Genomic DNA, 22,987 nt, shown 5'->3' with positions numbered 1-22,987 from the left:
ATCTTAAATCCAGATGGCTTTCTCTGTTCTCATCATGGTTCTTCATTAAGAGAACACAGGAGGGAATTCCCTGGCAGTCCAGTGGTTCGGACTACCTCAGAAGTTCAGTCCCTGGTCCAGGAACTAGGATCCCAGAAGCCCCAGGGCGTGGCAAAATATAAAAAAGGAGAACACAGGAGAATAATCTCCTTTCTTTAATGTAACTTTATCAATTATCACTTAGAGAAGTTAGCAGTTATACTAATGTGACTCTGAAATTAATCTATAAATGGAGAATGTATTTTATAGTAAAACTGCATTACTTGAATAATTAAAAAGTGAAAAAACCAAAATCATAAAACCTGGGGAAGACGTCTGGCTTTCAGATCCTCCTTAAAATGAAAAACTTTGAGGTTAGTTAGTAGTATTTAGGTATGCAAATTTCCCTGGATATAAATACAAAAGGAAATAGTAAACAACCACTAAATTCAATGGCAGAGGGAAAAAAAATCAAGACAATGGGATGGCAGATCTTCACATACTTAAGTGTCCTCATAATCTATTTAACCTCTGTGCCCTCAGATCTCTTAAAAAAGGTGGAGCAGGTGTTCAGTAAGGTCCCTTCACACTGTAAAATGTTATTTTTCTAAGTAATTTTAGAATCATTTGCTATTTTAAACGCTGCAAAAATTAACCTAGTGTTTTATCAGATTTTTTTTTCTGAAACAGGAAGTTACATGATATATAATGAAGATAATGTCCTTAACTTTACAGTAGATGACATGGTGTTCAGAGAACTAGAAGAAATGTCAAAGTTATCTTTGGAAGTTTATGTTGTACCTAGGCTGATCTGCAGTTTGTGAGGCCTCGGCACATCACCAGATCAGTATCTCGATAAATAACAAGCTTCCTAAAAAGCAAGTTTAAACCCCAAAGCAGTAGGCAAGGTAAGTGGAAAGTGAGTTGGCAACACAACTCACCTACAAGCTCTCCAATCATGAAAAGCAAGTAAAGAACGGCAGCAATGGTCAATCTGGTTTTCACCTTTCTCTGCTTCAACAACTCTCTCTGCTTGCTGCAGTTGTCACAGGGGTCCGCCTTCAAACTCAGCTGACTGTTGGTCAAAGGTAAGTCCTGGTCCAGCAAGGAGTCATCGTCGGCCTGGAGGGCCGAGTGCGCCCCGTTAGCAGGCCTTTCCGGGGCTTCGGAACCATCGTCGGCCACCACAACTCGAAGTTTGTTAAACCGAGAAAGCCCCTCGTCGCCCACCTCGTCCGAGAAGTCAAAGGCGCTGGTGTCATTTAAGAACAGCGGCGCATCATCCTTCCTCAGCATTGATTTGAGGCGCTTCCACGCGCCGGATCCGGCCATAGCACTGGCTGAGCGGCCGCGGCGCCGAGCGGCTGGGTGCAGGCGGACGGCCGGAGACTCCTACTTCACTCGAAAGCCAGTTCCCAGTGGCACTGCGGCGCGTCCCTTCTCATTCTGTGGGAAACGAAACACATTATAAATTAAAGGCGGCCCGACAGAGCCCACAAGTTCCGAAGCCCGGGGCGGCGGGGGGCGCCGGGGCTCCGAAAGAGGGCAGCGCTCTACCTGGGGTGCCGCTGTCGGGCCGCCGCTCATCTCCCCGCCCCCGGCCGGCTTCGCGGGGCCGGCTCGCGCATCTCGGCCCGGGGCCGCGAAGGAGCGGGGCGGTCCTCGAGCCTGCAGCGCCCGCCGCTCCAGGCCGGCTTCCCGAGTCTGACAGGTTCGGGGCCGGGCGCCCACGGCCGCCGCCTCTCCCCGCCCTGCGCGAAGCCGCGCGCGTGCGCTGGAGCGGCCGCGGACGAGCCGCGCCAGGGAGGGGTGGGCGCGAGGACACGCAGGCCTGGCGCGCCCGGCAGAGGCGCACACGAGGGGCGGGGCGGGGCAGGGGCGCGCGCCGCGTCCCCCGCCCCTCAACGGGCTCTACACTTCCCGAGGCTGGGAGGCCGGGTCGGAGAGAGCTGGAGTCCTCGGGTTAAGTGGGTAGATTTCTACGGTCCCGCCCACCCAAGGTTGGGCGTTGCTGCCTGGAGTTCGCTTCGCTGAAGGACGGCCTAGAGAATCTTTGATTGAGATCTGGGTTTCAGATGCTTGGCGACAGGAGAATGTAACCCTTTCTTGATAAATTGAGCAGCTTTTCTGCCATTAGAGTTGCTGCCTCTCTGGCAGGTTGGCAAAATTTGCTGCACAGTCAGATCATCTCGGAGAGGGCAAGGCTTGTGGTCATAAGCAGTTCAGTGTCCTGCTTTGTATTTACTGTTGTTTTTCAGCAAATATGTGTTATCTGTGTGCTCCCTATCAGGTTCCTTTTGCACCCAAGGTATTTACAGTATGGACTAAACCCAAGCACAGGAACTATATATAGTACGGTAAGTCCTCTACATACCAACCTTCAGGTTATGACCGGTCAAAGATGTGAACTTTCAAAGATGCGAACATGCTTTCCATGCTTTCCCACCGTCTAATCACATAGATTAGTTCACGTGTCTGGCATACATTATCATATATGTGCATGCTCTACAAGTGGTTGTGCTTTTGTGTAGTTTACTGTATAATACTATATAGAATATAGTGCTACAGGATCTTTATTTTAAGCTCAGGATGTCCGGAAGCAGGTTTAAAAGCAGCAGTGATGTAGCTGGTATATAGTACTACCCAGACATCACTGGATCATTTTTTTTTTTTTCAAGAATGTAGATAGACTTGAATCCAGCAAGGAATCGGAACCTGTGCCGTTAATGTCAGGTGTGAGTGAAATTACAGTTTGCCCTCCATCTCCTGTTGCTGACAATCCTTCAGCACCATCAGCTCCCACCTCCTCTCCCTCCAGTCAGTAACTCTTCTTGCCTGTTCACTCAGTGCCAACCCCTGTATGCCAGCTGTTGTACTGTACCATTGTACTTTTCAAGGTACTATAAGATTAAAAATGTTTATTTTTGTGTTTGTTTTTATGCATTATTTGTGTAAAAAGTATTATGAAGTATTATAAACCTATTACAGTACAGTACTATAGCAGAAGCAGAAGATATTAAGAAGAGGTGGCAAGAATACACAGAAGAACTGTACAAAAAAGATCTTCAGCCCAGATAATCACGATGGTGTGATCACTGACCTAGAGCCAGACATCCTGGAATGTGAAGTCAAGTGGGCCTTAGAAAGCATCACTACAAACAAAGCTAGTGGAGGTGATGGAATTCCAGTTGAGCTATTTCAAATCCTGAAAGATGATGCTGTGAAAGTGCTGCACTCAATATGCCAGCAAATTTGGAAAACTCAGCAGTGGCCACAGGACTGGAAAAGGTCAGTTTTCATTCCAATCCCAAAGAAAGGCAATGCCAAAGAATGCTCAAACTACCACACAATTGCACTCATCTCACATGCTAGTAAAGTAATGCTCAAAATTCTCCAAGCCAGGCTTCAGCAATATGTGAACGGTGAACTTCCGGATGTTCAAACTGGTTTTAGAAAAGGCAGAGGAACCAGAGATCAAATTGCCAACATCCACTGGATCATGGAAAAAGCAAGAGAGTTCCAGAAAAACATCTATTTCTGCTTTATTGACTATGCCAAAGCCTTTGACTGTGTGGATCACAGTCAACTGTGGAAAATTCTAAAAGAGATGGGAATACCAGACCACCTGACCTGCCTCTTGAGAAATCTGTATGCAGGTCAGGAAGCAACAGTTAGAACTGGACATGGAACAACAGACTGGTTCCAGATAGGAAAAGGAGTATGTCAAGGCTGTATATTGTCACCCTGCTTATTTAATTTATATGCAGAGTACATCATAAGAAACACTGGACTGGAAGAAACACAAGCTGGAATCAAGATTGCTGGGAGAAATATCAATAACCTCAGATATGCAGATGACACCACCCTTAAGGCAGAAAGTGAAGAGGAACTAAAAAGCCTCTTGATGAAAGTGAAAGTGGAGAGTGAAAAGGTTGGCTTAAAGCTCAACATTCAGAAAACAAAGATCATGGCATCCGGTCCCATCACTTCATGCGAAATAGATGGGGAAACAGTGGAAACAGTGTCAAACTTTATTTTTGTGGGCTCCAAAATCACTGCAGATGGTGACTGCAGCCATTAAATTAAGACGCTTACTCCTTGGAAGGAAAGTTATGATCAACCTAGATAGCATATTCAAAAGCAGAGACATTACTTTGCCAACAAAGGTTCGTCTAGTCAAGGCTATGGTTTTTCCTTTGGTCATGTATGGATGTGAGAGTTGGACTGTGAAGAAGGCTGAGCACCGAAGAATTGATGCTTTTGAACTGTGGTGCTGGAGAAGACTCTTGAGAGTCCCTTGGACTGCAAGGAGATCCAACCAGCCCATTCTGAAGGAGATCAGCCCTGGCATTTCTTTGGAAGGAATGATGCTAAAGCTGAAACTCCAGTACTTTGGCCACCTCATGCAAAGAGTTGACTCATTGGAAAAGACTCTGATGCCGGGAGGGATTGGGGGCAGGAGGAGAAGGGGACGACAGAGGATGAGATGGCTGGATGGCATTACTGACTCGATGGACGTGAGTCTGAGTGAACTCTGGGAGTTGGTGATGGACAGGGAGGCCTGGCGTGCTGTGGTTCATGGGGTCGCAAAGAGTCGGACACGGCTGAGCAACTTAACTGAAATAAACTGAACTGAACTGAACTATAGAGCCCATTGTGTTAGTTGGGTACCTAGGCTAACTTTGTTGGAACAAATTGCTTGCAAACGTGCTCGCAGAATGGAATTTGTAAGTAGCAAACTTACTGTAAAAGTATCTGTACTGGCTGTTGATTCTGTTTAACAGCAAGGTTTAAAAAGAATTAAGTTTTTAGTAGTAGCTTCTAATTTAGATCTAATTTTAATGACAAAATGAAATGACAATAAGCCCCACCTTCTGCTTCTCTGGCGATTCTCCAGGTGAGTCTTAGGGGATTTGGAGGCCTTAAAACTACATGCAAAATTTTGTGGATATATGTATTTTCTTGAGTAAGTCTGTTAGCCTTCATCGTATTCTCAAATGGGTTTCAGACTCAAATAAGATTAAAACAACAGCAGTGTTAGAAGACTAGTGCAAACTCCCATTAATCCAGTGTTTATAAATATATTTTAACAACAATCTATATAAATTACCACATTTTAAGTTATAGAAAATACAGTGAAAAGTCATATAAACATCATTTTCCTCTGAAGATCCAGATGATACTTTAGAATCTTGCATGTCTCAGTTGCAACTCACCTTTGAATGGCCACAGAACTGCAGTCAGGTTAGGAAAACTGGATTAGCGATCCCCTAGTTCCCTAGACCCAGAGTATTTAATAACCAGGGGACCTCGGTCATTATCAACAGAAGGAAGAAATTTTCCTGAAGGTTGCTTCCTTAATTCTAATATTAATCCATCCAGATTGGGAGTAGTTTATTTGTTGTTAGTACTTTTAGTTTGTTATATTGCCTGAAATCCTACTAATGAGAAATAACAAATGAATAAAGTATTTCAGGAATGTGATCACTCTTTACTAAAAATTTTGCAAATGAGATTCCATTAAGGAATGGAGATAGACGTTTTTAAAAACAAGATGAGGCAAAGCATGTGTTTTGTTTGTTTTTGATATTTACAGTAAACTGTTGGGAAGAGCTAAAATATGGTAAGTTTTGGGATAAGTTGTTACACAGCAATAGATGACTAATATAGTCAATATCAACTTTCCTCTGTTCCAGAAAAGACACCTTTCTTATTCTTTTATCACATGGACTCTTGTTCCTAGGCCTGCCTTGAGTTAGTGGCATGATTTCTATCACTGAACTTTAAAGGGGGCTAAATAAATAGATTTCTGTGACTAGTCTTGAAAGGTAACTACCATTTTCAACCTTATATCTACATATTCAGAATTTATAACAATAGATAATCAGCTTTTGAAACATAACCCATTTATGAGCGGAGTGCTTCCTGCAAGTATTCTAGCTCTTGATCAGTATGCCATTCTTTTATATGAGAATTAATACTTCTTAATACTTTGCCTGGGCAAATGGAAAAAGTTGTCAACCATTTAGCCTATCTCTCAACCAGGTAACCTATAACATACAGATGGTTTAGGTAATAGCAGAGACCAGTCAATTCGATTTCAGGACACATATCTCAGGGCAGTTAACTGGAATAGATGCAAAATATCCTATGTCAAAACCTGTTTTCTGGCCCAGATATCTCTTGGAACAAATGACAGTGCTAAAAATAATACTACAGCTAACATTTACTTAAGGCTTGTTTATGTGCCAGGCACTAGGCAAGGGATTTGGTTTACCTGAGTTCATTTAATCCTTACAGCATCATTAGGATACAATCACTAGTGATACAAAGCATGGATGTGGGAATCAGACTGCTTGTGTTTGCATCCTGGTTTCACCACTTAGAGTCATATAATCTCTGGCGAACTGTTTAACCTCTTTGTGCTTCAATTTTCTTACCTATGAAGTGGGAGTGATAATCATACCTGCTTCACAGGGCCTTAATAAGGAATAATGTATATAGAGCATGTAAAACTTAACATACCTAGTTCCTAGCACAGTAAGTACTCTATCAATGCCAGTGATTACTATTTTTTAAGTAGATGGAGACATAGAATCTCAGGGAGATTAGGTAACTTGGCCAGAGTCGTGCTGCAAACAGAGCAGGAACTCAATTTCAGATCAGTTTGGTTTCAGAGCTCAAGCTCTTAACTATCACTCTACACTATCCCTCTTGGTTTCTTTCTGCATAAAAATGGAATAATCTGCAGAAAAATATCTAGACTTCTTGGGATATATTAGGAGAGATCTCTGTTTCATACATTAAAGATTTGCCAACAATTTGAGACCTCTGCATTGTCCTGTGAAATCCTGTTTGGGAATGGAAGGGGGAAAAAGTTTTTTTTCTTTTTAATTGAAATGTAGAAAAGGTGCTTCATCTACTTAGTTGACAGGTTCAAATGCTGCATATTCCCCATCCTGAGAACTCTTTTGTCTGTTGGAGTATGTGGCTGTAGGAAGTTCCTATAGGATGTTTTTGGAATATGTTCCCTTACCTTTTTTAGGAGGGGATGAAAGCTGTTGGATGGGTATGAACAGGAGTTAGTGATGTGATACACAACTCTGGTGAAGCTAATGCTTTCGTCTTTCCATGGATTACTCAGTAACACAGTGGCTGGAGATTCAGTTTAACCTCTCCTCCAGGGGAGAAGAAATACCAGAAATAGATTACCTGAGGACAGGCAGTTGTCTTCTTGGCCAGGGAAGAGATAAAGGAGATCTCTGGCTCTAGAGACCATCTACCATTTCACCAACCTGTGAGCCAAACCTACTTTCAAACAAGTTCGTAGTTTTCATATCTTTGTTTCTGTCTTTTTAAAAAAATTTTTAATTAAATATTCCTATGGGTTTCTCTAATCATGTCTGGCTGAAATGAAAGGGAATAGGAGGTCCCAGCTGGGACAGTAATTTAAGAACTAAGCATGGGATTTCCCTCTAGTCCAGTAGTTGAGACTCACCACTCTGCCCTTCCACTGCGAGCAGGTTCAGGTTTGATCCCTGGTTGGGGAACTAAGATCCTGCATGCTGCTCTGCCAAAAAAAAAAAAAATTTCTTGAACTGAATAAAAATAAAAATACAACATATCAACTTTAAAAAAAGTATGTATATAAAAAGAACTAAGTGCATCAGTCCTGGAGTTTGGAGGTTGTGGCTGGGCTGGGGAAACTTGAAGATGAGGGTGGAATTTGGAAAACCTGGTTTTAGCTTCTAATTTTGCCATCTATTTACTGTGATCTCTAGTAGTGTACTATTGCTGAACTCATTGTTAATAGTGTTAATATTAATACTCATGAGTTAATTAACATGAGTTAATAAACTCATGTGTTAATAGTGGAAAATAAAATTTGTCCTACCTGTTTCATAGCGACACTGTAAGAATCCAGTGAGATTTTGAATGTAAAACATCCACTTAACCTACTTTGCTAGTGAGAACTATTAAAGACCACGCCATCTAAATCAAATTGCAAACCAAGGGTACAGGCGAATGCTGGTCATCTGATATCCTTCTTAGGACTGCTACACTCCATTTTTGGTTTATTAAACATGTTTTGAGTCACTTAGACCTCTTGATCACCACCACATATGTTTCGCTGTTACAATTACTTTATTTCTCTCCTAGGCTCTGTGTGCCCTTAGCAGCTGACATTGTGCTCAGAGCAGAAACACTGTAAATACATGGAATTAATAGATGAAAATATTTTTGTTATAGAGAGTTCATCCATGACTTTAAATTCCTTTCTAACAAATATTTCTATGTCTTCAAGCTAGTGTGTAAAGTCATTTGTAAGAAATTCTTACCAGGGAGGACAATATGTCTCATAATGACTAGAGATTGTTAATATGCTAGTAGTTTGTATTTATACTAGACTCATTTCAAAGAATGTTACAACATTATGAATTAAACTGGGACAAAGAAGCAATGGCAGACTAAGGGACTCTTTTGTGGCCTCTGACAACTGGTGGCTTTAAACAAAGAAAGCTGTTGTGTAAGAACTCCCTCCTGGGGTTATTGTGAGGATTGATTAGATTAAAATCTACAAAGTGCTTTGACTTTTTCCCAGAATTCTTTTGCAAATAAAGATGGCGTTTATTTTTTTTTAAGTATCTTTATATTGGTCCTTGCTGAATCAAATGAAACAAGTTCACCTACTATTTCACTCTCTGTATTCCCTGAAGCAAAAAAACCAGACTAAGCCAACCTAAATTACTTTTAATGGTTTTAAGCTGGCCACAAGTGCACACATGACTGAGCAGAATTTAGTACCCTAATCACAAAGATCTTTGTGTATGATTTACATGACACAGTAATGCCTCATAATCACTATGCTACATGGTCATTAGATATAAATTACTGTAATTATTACAACTGTTTTATACTGACCAACAAAGTTATATATTCCTCTTTGTTAGTTATATTTTAATAACTCACATTCTGCTTACTCACAAAGAATGTTTCAGGCAGCCTTCCTGAAAGTTCTTCCCTATCTTCAAACATTGTAAATGTTGAAGGTTTGCCCTGATACCAAGTACTGTTTCATCCTCATTGTTTACACAGAAACACATAGAGACACCAGATAAAAAATGAGAGTCCTAGATCCAAGTTTCCAATAGTTGAGTTTCCTCGGGAACCCCTTTTCTGTTCCCAGTGACCCAACCGGCCCATGCTGTCCCTTCCCTGATCCAGAAGGAGCCACTCTGCCCATTCTGGGAGGCAGCAGTTTCTCTGGAGCAGGCCCACATGAGGTCTGTGAACAATGGAACAAGAAGCCTGTTGGGTAGGCTACCCCAAAAATATGCCTCGATGGCATATTATTTATTTTGAATCAAAGTTATGGCCAGTTGAAGAAGAGGCACTCTGAACCTTCTGTCTTCCTGAAAGCCGGAAATAATCTCTTCTTGTGAAACTTACACTCCCTATATCTGCAGATACAAGGACACCTTATCACCAAAGATAGGGAATTGGAACTGAGAAGTCTAGGTAAACAAACCTTCACTACTTCTTTAGCTTACTACTCCAAGCCAAAACTCTGTTTTGATTCTTCGTGAATTGGGCACCCAGAACCTAAGTTTCTTTGTCCTGTCAATTCCTCACAAAAAAGTTTGTCTAAAAAGTATGAAATATGGACTTCCCTGGTTGTTGTTGTTGTTGTTCAGTTGCTAAATTGTGTCCATCTCTTTGTAACCCCGTGAACTGCAGCATGCCAGGCTTCCCAGTCCTCCAGTATCTCTTGGAGTTTGGTCAAACTCGGATGGTAAAGAATCTGCCTGCAGTGCAGGAGACGTGGGTTCAAGAAGATCCCCTGGAGAAGGAAATGGCAACCCACTCCAGTATTCTTACCTGGAGAATTTCATGGACAGAGGAGCCTGGCAGGCTATAGTCCATGGGGTTGCAAAGAGTCAGACATGACTAAGCCACTAACATGCGCGCGCACACACACACACACACACACACACACACACACACACACACACATGTCCACTGAGTCAGTGATGCCATCCAACCATTTCATCCTTTGTCACCCGCTTCTCCTTTTGTTCTCAGTATTTCCAAGCATCACGGTCTTTTCCAATGAGTCTGTTCTTCGCATCAGGTGCCCAAAGTATTGAAGCTTCAGCTTCAGCACCAGTCCTTCCAGTGGTGGTCCAATGATTAAGAATCTGCCTGCCAGTGCAGGGGACATGGTTTTGATCCCTGGTCCAGGAAGATTCCACATGCTGTGGGGCAAATAAGCCTGTGTACCACAGCTACTGAGCCCACACTCTTGAGCTCATGAGCCATATATGGCGTGAGCCTGTGTGCTGCAACTCCTGAAGCACGTGCACCTAGAGCCTGTGCTCCCCAATAAGAGAAGCTACTGCAAGGAGAAGGCTGCACAAAGCAAGGAAAAGTAGCCCCTGCCGCTGCAATTAGAGGGGCTTCCTAGGTGGCTCAGCAGTAAAGAATCTGCCTGCCAAGCAGGAGACCCAGGTTTGATCCTTGGGTGGGGAAGATCCTCCTACAGAAGAAAGTGGCAGTCCACTCCAGAATTCTTGCCTGGGAATTCCCATAGACAGAGGAACCTGGTGGGTTTCAGTCCACGGGGTTGCAAAGAGGTGGACATGGCTTAGCGACCACAGGTAGAAAAAGCCTGGGTACAGCAACGAAGACCCAGTGTAGCCAAAGAGAAAACAGTATAAAGTCTGCCTACTTTGGCTACTTCTTCGGTCTCATTCTATGGGTCTTCCATGGGCATGAATTTAAATTTGTTTCTTGTTTTCAATTAATTTTAAGTCCAGCCACATGAATTCAAGAGGGACAGAGGGAAATTTCTTCCTCCCCAACCAGCCCAGTGTATTAAATGAGGAATCCATCTGGCAGGTGACCAACTGTCCTGGTTGGCTTGGGACAGAGGGGATGCCCAGGGCCTAGGACTTTCACATTACTAGGATGAGTTTCCCTCGCAGTGAGAATAGATTCCAGAACCCTGAACATTTGGATTCTGGAGCCCTGGCTGAGTGTTTGGCAGGTAGAGTATCTTACCTGAGAAAGGCATCTTGTTCCTTTTGGGCCTGCAGCACACGGGGCTGGGTGTTCTCTGGGAACTCTCCCGACGTGAATCCTGTTACCTTGAAATGGAAGAGGTCAGAGGTGTCCAAGAGGGAGGCGGCCACACGAGATAGGGCCCCCAATGACCCTGCTAGAGCCGCCAAGGTCCCAGGTCAATTCTATCAGCTTTGCAGGTGTGGTAACTACCCCTGAGTATCAGGCTGAATAAATCAGTGTATGCCCTACTGACCGGAGAGCCTGAGGAAATTACTGTGTGGCTGATACCTTAATTGTCCTGGAGGACACACCTCTCCTGTGGCCCTGGCCCCTTCACAGGGCCGGTGGTAGGAGAAACCAAGTTACCTTGGAGATAGAGCAAAGGTGACAGGGAGTTTTATTGTGATATATTTTCCAAGCCTTATTGTCTCTCCCGGCCTCTTATTCTTCTGTTTTCCCACTGGGATGTTCTTCCCCATTCTTGGAGGGTGTCCAACTCCTGTTCAGCCTTCAAATTCTATAGGTTCTATCCAGTTTCCCTCCTTCTTTCCCTCCTTAATCCTCTCTCTCTTCCTCTCCTTCCCTCCTTCCTTCTCATCTTCCTTTTCTTCCTTCCTTCTCTCCTTCTATTCAACAAATATTGTTTGAACGCTTATCATATGCCAGTCATTGAACTAGGGACTGGGGCTATAAAGTTAAACAAGACAAAGTCTTGATGATAACCCATCCCCCAGTAGCCCAGTAGTAATACCACACATTCTAAATCTTTATCACCAATTTCTTCTGGAGATTATATGCAGACTGTCATTATCTATGTCTGTATATAACTTTTAAGTGAAAGTGCAAAATAATGTAGCCTTTCTTCTAGGTTGAATTTTAGCTTAGTTGTCCTGAAATCATTCCCCAGGCCTCTACCCAGGGATGTCATCAGACAGCCAACCCCATCCATTGTGTACTGATTCTTATAGTCTGGGGCAGGAAATTCACACACTGTTACTCTAGCTGCCTTTAGTCTTTGCCATTGTGCTTAGTTCTGAGCTGTGAACTCATAGCTCAGAGCCTTGTCTTCATTTTATAAATAGTTTGTATATTTTTATCCCAATGTGCATTACTTTGCACTCGTTCCCACTAAAGCTCATTTGTCAGTTGTCTGACCACACGCTCAGATTTATAGGCTCTTCTGACTAGCCCAAGAACGGACAACCTTGTTCTATAAGGGGCCAGATAGTAAATAATTTTAGCTTTGCAGCACTACCCTAGTGTTGGTGGCAGTTATCGGCTCTGCTGCTGTGTTGTGAAAGCAGCCATGGACGATAGTAAATAAATGAGCATGATTGTTTTCCCATAAAACTTTATTTATAGACACTGAAATGTGAATTTCATGTAATTTTCACCTGGTACAAAATATTCATCTTCTTTTGATTTTTTTTCAGCCATTTAAAAATGTGAAAACTATTCTTAACTTGTGGGCTGCCCAGAAATAGGTGCTGGCTGGATTTGGCTCTTGGGTTGTAGTTTGCTGACCCTAATCTAGACCCATTGCTAGTTAGAAGTTAGGGATTTTACTGCATTCTCCCTCTGCTGGATCACACACACATATCAGTGAGCCTCTTCCTAGTGCAGATGCTGGAGGATTCAGTCTCTTAGGTCCATCAGTCCCTGCTTCCCAATGTTCTGTTAAGGCAGCCTACCTGTCCTCATATAGATGGGGTGCAGCTGGGGTCCCAGAACCCACAGAGTGCTCTGCTTGTGGCTGCCCCAGCCTCCCAGAGGTCCTGTTAAAATGCACTGGACTTTTCAGAATAGAAATCTGACTGAGTCTCCACCCTCCCCTCCACCCCTAGCTCAGGCACTCTAACAGGAAGCCACACTGAACTTGCATTGTTTGAGACTTTGATCACAGCCTTTGTAAGCACAGGTGCCTTATTTGGAATGGTTTTCCTCACCATTCCTTTACCTAATTAATCCTAAATAGACTCTGGAGCCACTCTCCCCCAGGGCACTCATAGCACCCCAAGTCTAGATGAGTCCATCTGTTACATGTGCTAATGTCTCACTATGTAACTTTATTTTCATTAGTGACATTATTTGATTAAGAGCTGCCTCCAACTGACTTCTTAGGCTCTCTGCTCCATGAGAATGGGGGACTGCCTTTGTTTGCTCACTGTTATGTCTCCCATACCTGGTCCTCTGCCTGGCACATAGTAGATATTCGAAAAGCATTTGTTGAACAGAGGAACCAGCCCCACAGCAGTCCTCAACCTGTTGCCTGGTGCACTGCTGTCCATATAAGTCTCCCAACTAGAGAATGGTGGAGTCAAAATTTGTCCGAGCCAAGTGCCCATCATCTTTCCATTCTGACATTTTCCTCCCTTCTATGCTTGCTGGTTGGTGATGGTGGTGGGGAAGGTGTGTATGTAACATTCTCACTTTTATAATCTTTTGGGTGATTAGCCGCTTGTTATGACTGGTTACTCATTTTGGTGAATAGTCTTTCCATGTCATAATAGAGTTCCATCAAAACTCACATAGGTCTTGAAGTATTACCCTTTCATTTAAACCACTCATCATCCATTTACCCAACCCATATTTCTTAGCAGGTTATTTTAGTCTGTTTGGACTATTATAACAAAATACCACAAATCAAATGGCATATAAACAACAGAAATGTTTTTCTCACATTTCTGGAGGCTTTAAAGTCCAACATCAACAGCATGGTTGTGTTCTGGTGAGGACCCTCTTTCTGGTTCATAGCTGGCCCTTCCTCACTGTGTTCTCACATGATAGTAGAGGCTAGGAAGCTCAGCGAGCTCTCCTTTATGAGAGCACTAATCCTGTTTATCCACTCTCATGACCCAATCACTGTCCAAAGACCCCACCTTCTAACACCATCACATCAGTGGGCATTAGGATTCCAACGTGTGAATTTGTTGTAAACCAGACACACTGTGCTATGTGCTGAATATGCTTTAGGCCAAACAAGTGTGTTCTTAAAGTTAGTGGAACAGGCATTCGTGGGGGAGGTGTGGAAGTAAGAAAGATGGAGAGGAAGGATGGGAAAGAGGACTTCCTATGAAGTTTCTACCCTAGGGACCCACGAGTCCGGAGGAGGCTACTGGCTATGATAGGGAAGGCAAGGGGAAGTTAATGAGAGTCTTATACACCAGGATAGAAGGGATGAGGTAGAACCAGCAGAACTTCATCCTGGAATGAAATACTTCTTCTGTTAGTAGGGGCTTGTGGTTTTCAGTTCCCTTCCCAACAAGCCAGTACTTTCCTAGCTCTCTGATGTTCTCATTTATCCTTTTCCAAGCCAGCATAGATTTTGTGCTCTCTGTATAGGTAGCATCCCTACTTATCTTGATAGCCTACCAGTATTGCTACAGTGACCAATTACTATACTGTGTAGAAGAGGTCACTTCATTTTCCCCTTAGTCATGTGTGTGTGTGCATCGTTTGTGCATGTGTACACAAGTCTGAATAGACTTGTGCATGTTAGAGGTGAGGGACCCTGGTTATTGTAGTCCACTCATTAAAATCACGTTCAGACAGAGGGGTTCTGGTGACTGCTGGAAGAGACATTTACGTAAGGCATTTTACCTTAGTGAGTTCACTGTGCATCAGATTCAGAAACTTGATTTTCTTAGGGCATCCTAAGAAAGCATTAATTTCTCATTAACCTAAATTATGGAAACTAAAAAATACAAACCATAATATTGTGGATATGTAAGAAAGTGTATGTAGTGTTTTTGAGATCAGATCAGATCAGTCGCGCAGTCGTGTCCGACTCTTTGCGACCCCATGAATCGCAGCACGCCAGGCCTCCCTGTCCATCACCAACTCCCGGAGTTCACCCAGACTCACGTCCATTGAATCAGTGATGCCATCCAGCCATCTCACCCTCTATCGTCCCTTCTCCTCTTGCCCCCAATCCCTCCCAGCATCAGAGTCTTTTCCAATGAGTCAACTCTTCTCATGAGGTGGCCAAAGTACTGGAGTTTCAGCTTTAGCATCATTCCTTCCAAAGAAATCCCAGGGCTGACCTCCTTCAGAATGGACTGGTTGGATCTCCTTGCAGTCCAAGGGACTCTCAAGAGTCTTCTCCAACACCACAGTTCAAAAGCATCAATTCTTTGGCGCTCAGCCTTCTTCACAGTCCAACTCTCACATCCATACATGACCACAGGAAAAACCATAGCCTTGACTAGATGGACCTTTGTTGGCAAAGTAATGTCTCTGCTTTTGAATATGCTATCTAGGTTGGTCATAACTTTCCTTCCAAGGAGTAAGCGTCTTTTAATTTCATGGCTGCAGTCACCATCTGTAGTGATTTTGGAGCCCAGAAAAATAAAGTCTGACACTGTTTCCATACTGAAGTAAGTGGGGATGAAATGACTTGGGTCTTGCATTTGTTTAATATATTTTAGTTCATTTTTAAAAGTGCAGGAATGTGAAGCAAGTATAGGATTTGATAATGCATTAGCTTGGTTAATGAGTATTCTACAGGACCACCAGGAACAAACCTGTAGTCTGACAAAATCAGTCTCACAGCAAGGGGGTACTCTGTAGAGCTGTGATGTGCTACCCTCCTCAAAGGACCTCTAGCAACTGTATTCTTTTTTGTTTTTTTTTTTTCCCCACTGTAGCATTATTTTCATTCTATTTTTTAATGGGATGAAAGATTATTTACATTCTGTTGTGCTTTACATTTTTCAAAAGTTTCACAACACATGATATCATAGAATCCCATAATATACTTTTTTTCTATCTCTTATCCTTATATTGCCCCTCCTCCCTTCTCTGTCCTCCCTGATAACCACTAGTTTGTTCTCTATAGCTGTGAGTTTAGCAGTATTTTTATGGAATGTCTCAATTAATTACAGAATGAACTTTCCTCACATGTCTATAAGTGAATTAGCACCAGAGACCATTTTTATAAAATGACAGCTAGCTTCAAAAGCATAGCGTGAGGGCTCTGGGTCTGAGCTCTCCCATATGACTCCCAAACTCAGGAACTGTGGTGGTTGCTCAGGCAGTAACATTGACCTGTCTGCAGCGAGGAGCTCCTCTCTCTCCTTCTGCTCTTCTGTCCCAGGATCAGTTCTAGGGACTGTCTCAAGACTTGAGACATATGATATCTACACACATCCCACTCCCCATCCCCATGTTAAGCACTTAAATCCTGTTCTAGGCTGAAGGAGTGGGCACATCTATCCATATACTAATGCACCAGGCATCTATTTCTCCTGCTTCCAGCTTCTGGTTTAGCTTTAAGACTTTTTATCTTTGGGATACAAAACAGATCCTGCTAACCCAATTGGTGCTTCAACTTCTGTTCCCACCGGCACCCCATTGCCATCAGACGTCTTAGGGGCTGAAACCTGAGAAGCCAAAGGGCAAGGTGAGGATTCCTGGCCTTGCAACCTGACCTGTCTGCCTCACTCTCAGCCTTGTTTGCCCTTCATCAGCTCCAGGAATGACAGAGGTGGCTAAAGAGGTGCTAATGATACCTCCCTGGTTTACAAGGCATTTTCAAAGGCATGATTTAATTTGATCTTCTTGCAGACCTGTAAGATACAGTTTTTCCTGTTGGAAGAGATAAGAAACTAGGGCACCACAAGGTTACATAATATGTTTACAGTCACAAAGTTAATCAGCAGCAGGGCCATGAAATGAGAACTGAGGTATTCTGTCTCCTGGGGAAGTTTATCTAAGTCCAATTTATTACTAAACCACTATATTTCTATAATTAAAATGTTATTTGTAGCCACCAAGGTGTATTACCACAGAAGATGAATCATGATTAGCAGCAGGCTGAGATTGTTCAATGGGCTTCCTTCATAGTCAGTTGGTAAAGAATCCACCTGCAATGCGGGGGAGGTTGTTCAATAGCCAAATGCTGTGTTTCATTTCCATCCATGTGTGAATGTACTATTTTTCCTAATTTTTCATCACGAAGAGTCAGTAGATAGTATATAGTTGATAAATCAAGAAAAAGAGGCATAAATATATTACATACAGTTTTCAAGTGGTAATCACAGTAGAACTTACAAACTGTTAGTTAAACCTCTGAGTAATGTTTAATTAGTGGGAGTGGTGGGGCTGGTGGTGGGAGATTTTTGTTTCTCATTTTAGGTACTTTCTGCACAGTCTGAATTTCTAAAACAAGTAATGTGCATTACTTTTAAATAAAAATTTTAAAAATGGAAATAAGAATGGAGATAAAATAAAAAGTATTCCCTCAGTGAGTGATTACTTAGTCATATGTAATACTAGGCAGTCATTAGAAAAACTAAGGTCCATGTATACAAATTTTAAGTAAGGAAAACAAATTGAAGAATGGTGTGGTTAGGATAATACCATTTATTTCAAATACTGTGTGTGTACATGTGCATGTGAGTGTGTGTGCACACCACACTGGGAAGGTACATATTAAAGTGATAGCAAAGTATAGAGATACATAGCAAAGAGGGGAGGAAAGACTTTATAATATTCTACACTTTATATACTGTTGTCCCACTGTTTTTTTTTTTAATTTTTATTTTATATTGGAGTATAGTTGATTTACCATGTTGTACTGTTTGTTTTTTCAAGGAGCATGCATTGAATATGAACGTATGGAATGTTCTGCAGATTCAAAACTAAATTGATTCTGAGTGTTTCCTTTCCCTTTTTTGCTATGAAAAGGGCCAAGTGTGATTGTACTGTGTTAGGTATAAGGGTCAGGATATTACACTGACTTGTAGGGAGGAAATTCACTGGTTCTCCACTCGTTAGTATTGTTCCCAAAGGGAAGTTTGTGAATTGAATCGGTCCGCTGTCGTGCCTTAATGTCACCATAGAGCTGACCAAAAATATGATTCATGTTTCTTTTTATAGTTCCATTTCCTTCTTCTGCTTAGTTTTGAGCAAGAGTGTGTGGAATTTAAATCCCCAAGTCTAGTATCTGATGATTGTGGCAAGGTATCTGTCCCACACTTTAGAGTTCTGGACTTGGGGTCTTGACTAACCCTGATATTAGTTAGAATTCTTTGGCAATTCAATTACTCTTGTACTTTATTTTATTGTGGAAAGAACACTTAACATGAGATTTACCCTCTTAACAAATTTTCACATGCATGTTCAGTCCTTCAGTCGTGTCCTACTCTTTGCAACCCTATGGACTATAGCCTGCCGTGCTCCTGTGTCCATGGGATTTCTTGGGCAAGAATACTGGAGTGGGTTGTCATTTCCTTTTCCAGGCGATCTTCCCAACCCAGGGATCAAACTCCATCTCGGCAGGAAGATTCTTTACTACTGAGCCACCTGGGAATCCCAACAAATTTTTAAGTGTTTGATATATTATTGTTGACTTGAGGTACAATAGTCATACAGCAGATTTCTAGAACTGACTCATATTTTTAATTTTTTTGGTTCCAGTTTTATTGAGATAAAATTGACATATAGCATTGTATAAATGTAAGGTGTATGGCATAATTATTTGACTCATATACATCATAAAAGGATTACCACAGAACGCTTAGCAAACATCCATTATCTCATATAGTTTAAAGAAATAGAAAGAAATTTTTTTATTATGATGAGAACTCTCAGGATTTACTATCTTAACAACTTTCATATATAACATACAAGTGTTAATTATGTTTCTCATGTGGTACATTTCATCCCTAGTACTTATTTATCTTATAACTGGAAGTTTGTACCTTTTGACAGCCTTCATCCAATCCCCCCTCCTCCCACCCTGCCTCTGGTAATCACATTTCTGATCTCTTTCTCCATGAGTTTGCTTTTGAAGTATAATTGGCCTACAACTCTAGGTTAGTTCCTGTTATTATACACAACATAGTGATTGTATATTGCTATACATTTCAAAATTATCACCACACTAAGTCTAATTACTGTCTGTAACCATTCAAAAATATTATGTAATTATTGATTATATTCTCCACACTGTACATTTCATGCCATGAGTCATTTATTTTGCATCTAGAACTCTGTACCTCCTAATCTCCCTCACCTATTTCTATCTTCTGCCCACCCCCTTCCCTCTGGCAACCACGCTTTTGTTCTCTGTATCTATAACTCTGTTTCTATTTGGTTATGTTTGTTCATGTGTTTTGTTTCTTAGATTCCACATGTAAATGAAATAATATAGTATTTGTCTTTCTCTTGTGTGACTTATTTCACTTAGCATAATATCTTCTAGGTCCATCCACATTTTTTAAAATGGCAAGATTTCATTCTTTTTTATGGCCGAGTAGTATTCCACTTCATAGTTGGGGCTGAATCTTTGCCTGGTAGTTGTTTGATCCAGTACTGATGCCAACAGGCTGGTGGGTGGGCCTAGTCCTGGTACTAATAAGCTAGAGGGAGGATTCCAAAATGGCACTTGCCAGCACAATGTCCTCGTGGTAGATGATTCCCCAGAGTGGATACTGCCAACGTCTCTGTCCCCAGGGTGAGCTCCAGTTGCCTCCTATCTTTCCAGGAAGCTTTCCAATAGCAGTTGGTGGGACTGACCCAGGCTTCTTTTGAATTACTACTTCTGTCCTGACTTCTGGTGTATATGAGCTTTTGTGTTCTCCCTTTAAAAGTGGACTCTATTTCAAACAACTCTGTGGGTCTCCAGAAAGTAAGCCCCATTGGCCTTCAGCATCAGACATTCTGGTGACTCCTCTTCCTGGTGTAGAACCCTCAGGCTGGGGAGCTTGATGTGGGATTCAGACCCTGTGTTCCTTGGGGTGAGCCTCTGCAATTGTAATTGTCTTCTCATTTGTGAGTTGCCCACCCTAGGGCTATGAAGCCTGGCTAGACCATGTCTCTGCCCCTCCTACCCTCTCATTGTGGTTCCTTCTTTATATCTTTAGTTGTAAGAGATCATTTCTACTAGTCCCCAGGTCTTTCTCATTAATAGTTTCTCTGTAAGTAGTTATAATTTTGGTGTGCCTGTGGAAGAAGGTGAACTCAGGGTTCTCCTACTCCACTATCTTGACCACACTCCTTCATTTTTCTTTTAAATAAAAGAAATTAAATTTGCAAACACTTTAAGATAACCTGGGAAATATGCAGTAAAAAAAAGAATGAATCCTTCAAATTACAAAGATTTTGCTAGTATGCAAACTGCCAGTTCCTCTAAATTTGGCATATCCAATCTACTTAACTGATTTGTTGTTGTTCAGTCACTAAGTCATGTCTAACTCTTTGTGACCCTGTGGACTGCAGCATGCCAGGCTTCCTTGTCCTTCAGTATCTCCCTGAGTTTTCTCAAACTCATATCCAATGAGTCAGTGATGACATCCAACCATCTCATCCTCTGTTGCCCCCTTCTCCTCCTGCCCTCAATCTTTCCCAGCATTAGGGTCTTTTTCAGTGAGTTGGTTCTTCGCATCAGGTAGCCAGAGTACTGGGGCTTCAGCTTCAGCATCAGTCCTTACAATGAATATTCAGGGTTGAAATCCTTTAAGTAGTAATTTTTCTAACAGAGTTTAGTTGGAGAATGAGTAATATATTTATGCCTTTGACAAAGATAACACGTATGGTATTGCTGTGCTTGAGAACAGAGAATATAAATCCTGGCTAATTTTATCTTTTATTCACATCAAAGAACATGTGAGGTTCTACCTGTCCAGTGAGGATAGACAAATATAATAGCAGGTGTGCTAGGTGGGCACATGTTTTTATCTTACAAATCTTATGGTTGTTCCTCTTCATCTCCATTAGGAAAATACATAGGGAGTAATAAATTTTAATAGTAATCTTTATCTGTGAGCAGTTTAGAATCTCTGAGCATCTCTGAGCAATTTTTATGTCCAGGTACAGTGAACTCCGGGAGTTGGTGATGGACAGGGAGGCCTGGCGTGCTGCGATTCATGGGGTCGCAAAGAGTCGGACACGACTGAGCGACTGAACTGAACTGAACTGACAGAGCCATTTACATAGCTTATATTGTGCTTTCAGTCCACATGCTATCCTATCTGTGCTTCCCATATGTCCAGGCATTTTAGTTCCAGGCTGACTCTGGCAACATCACTGGTTGAAATTGTTCTAGGACTTCTGTGGATTTTTGTTTGACCATGAGTAGTAGTGAAGTGAAGTGAAGTGAAGTTACTCAGTCATGTCCAACTCTTTGCGACCCTGTGGACTGTAGCCTACCAGGCTCCTCTGTCCATGGAATTTTCTAAGCAAGTGTACTGGAGTGGGTTGCCATTCTGGCCTTTGAATCCCCATGTTTTCATGATGCCTCAAAAACCTTTACCAATATGATTTTTGTTGTAACATTCATATACTGTCTGGGAGAAAATGAGCAGCATAACAAGGAATGTCTGGTTTAATGACAATGTTGTCTGTTATTATGAAAGGTTTTTAACTTTCCATACTGGCAGCAAGTCAAGTTTCCAGTAAATTTCCAATATAGATGTAGATTTACAGAAATGTGATACAGTTTTTCTTCCTACAGTTAGGGCTGCCATTTTCCCATTATGGTTCTTCTTTGGGGTGTATTTTAGGATGTGACAGTCTTGTATTTTGTTGTCATATCCTTTTGACAATCCTTAGTCCATAAAGGCATCACTCCCAGCTTCAGTGTGATAAGGTCAACTTTAGAGGAACCTGGTTCCCAAGGATGTAAAGGCCATGGTTCATCTTTTAATGGACATAGTTTGCTCACTAATTGGGCTTTTTTTTTTTTTTAATCAGAGATCAACTGCTTAACAATATTTTCTTTGCAAAGATGCTATGCTATCAAGCGTAACTCTTGCTGTGGGGTCTTCTAACAAAGAGCCAGGTGTTCCTTCTCTTCCCCAAGCCCTGAGCAGCACCCGGGCTACCTATGCCTCAGCCCAGTGTGGACTAAAAAATACAGTCACAACCTGAAAGTAGAGAGTTATTTTATTTGGTGGGAATGTTTAGGACTCTGAGTCAGGCAGACAGCATCTCAGTAGCTCTGAGAAAACTGCTCCAAGGAGGCAGGAGGGGACTCAGGTTATATACAAGTTTGCAACAAAGGGAGCAGGCGGTCTAAACATCAAAGATCAGGTTATCAAGTTAAGGAATTCAGCATTCTGTGTATGGGAAGATGCGAGCCTCTGGGCTTGCTGAATTCATTCCTTTCTCGTGCACTTCAGCTATCTGGTCTGGTCCTGTTTCCCTGCTCACCTTCCTTCATCCCCCAGCTCCACAGCAATCACCGTGGGCGGTGGCCGCATACTCTGAATCAGTTTTTGGAGCCCTCATTCATATTTGGAGGCCAGAAATTGCTGACATCTGTGACATTTCTTGTTTATTGATATGGAAGGAGATATTTTCATTTCACATCAGCATCTGTGCACTGGTCTGCATTGGCAACCTCCAACCAGGCATCCTGTGGTGGGAGAGGTGTCTTTCTGAGACACTTTGAGGCATCCCACCACTCTGTTTTCAGGGCTCCTCTGCCAAGGGCCAGACATCCGTGAGCTATTCAACCAATGATCTGCTGGTTAGAACTTATTCCTCTTGCTTAACTGAAATTTTGTGCCCCTTAAGTTCTCATTAAGTCCTCGGACGCTACCTCTCGTCCGAGGTCGGGGTGGAGGCCGGGAGGAGCTACCCTACGCCCAAAGAGCAGTGGCTGCGCGGGCGCAGGAGGGCCTAGAGGAGCTACTCCACGTTCAAGGTCAGGAGGGGCGGCTGTGAGGAGATACCCCTCGTCCAAGGTAAGGAGCAGCGGCTGCGCTTTGCTGGAGCAGCCCTGAAGAGATACCTCACGTCCAAGGTAAGAGAAACCCAAGTTGGAAGAGGGCATCAGAGGGCAGACACACTGAAACCATAATCGCAGAAAACTAGTCAATCTGATCACACTAGGACCACAGCCTTGTCCTAGTGTGACAAACCTTTTAGAACTAACACCCCAAAACTCAATGAAACTAAG

General features: G+C 42.4%; 1 protein-coding gene, 1 long non-coding RNA gene and 1 pseudogene across 2 annotated transcripts in view; 1 reads left to right on the top strand and 2 right to left on the bottom strand.

Annotated features, from left to right (window-relative positions):
- SLC30A4 (solute carrier family 30 member 4) overlaps window positions 1-1,818 on the bottom strand; it is a 32,429-nt gene extending 30,611 nt beyond the window's left edge. The window contains exons 1-2 of the mRNA XM_019968901.2: window positions 1,576-1,818; window positions 960-1,464 (exon numbers count right to left, since the gene is read on the bottom strand). Coding sequence (XP_019824460.1) covers window positions 960-1,350 — 391 coding nt within the window. The 5' untranslated portion in view covers window positions 1,351-1,464; window positions 1,576-1,818. The remainder of the gene's footprint in view (window positions 1-959; window positions 1,465-1,575) is intronic.
- Window positions 1-22,987, top strand: part of LOC109565159 (uncharacterized) — a 97,665-nt gene that overhangs the window by 54,041 nt on the left and 20,637 nt on the right. The gene's annotated exons all lie outside the window — the stretch shown is intronic.
- LOC109564386 (large ribosomal subunit protein uL3m-like) lies at window positions 1,411-22,286 on the bottom strand (annotated as a pseudogene).

Source organism: Bos indicus, chromosome 10 (assembly GCF_029378745.1).
Source record: "Bos indicus isolate NIAB-ARS_2022 breed Sahiwal x Tharparkar chromosome 10, NIAB-ARS_B.indTharparkar_mat_pri_1.0, whole genome shotgun sequence".
Taxonomy (NCBI): domain Eukaryota; kingdom Metazoa; phylum Chordata; class Mammalia; order Artiodactyla; family Bovidae; genus Bos; species Bos indicus.
This window is presented reverse-complemented; position numbering and strand designations above follow the sequence as displayed.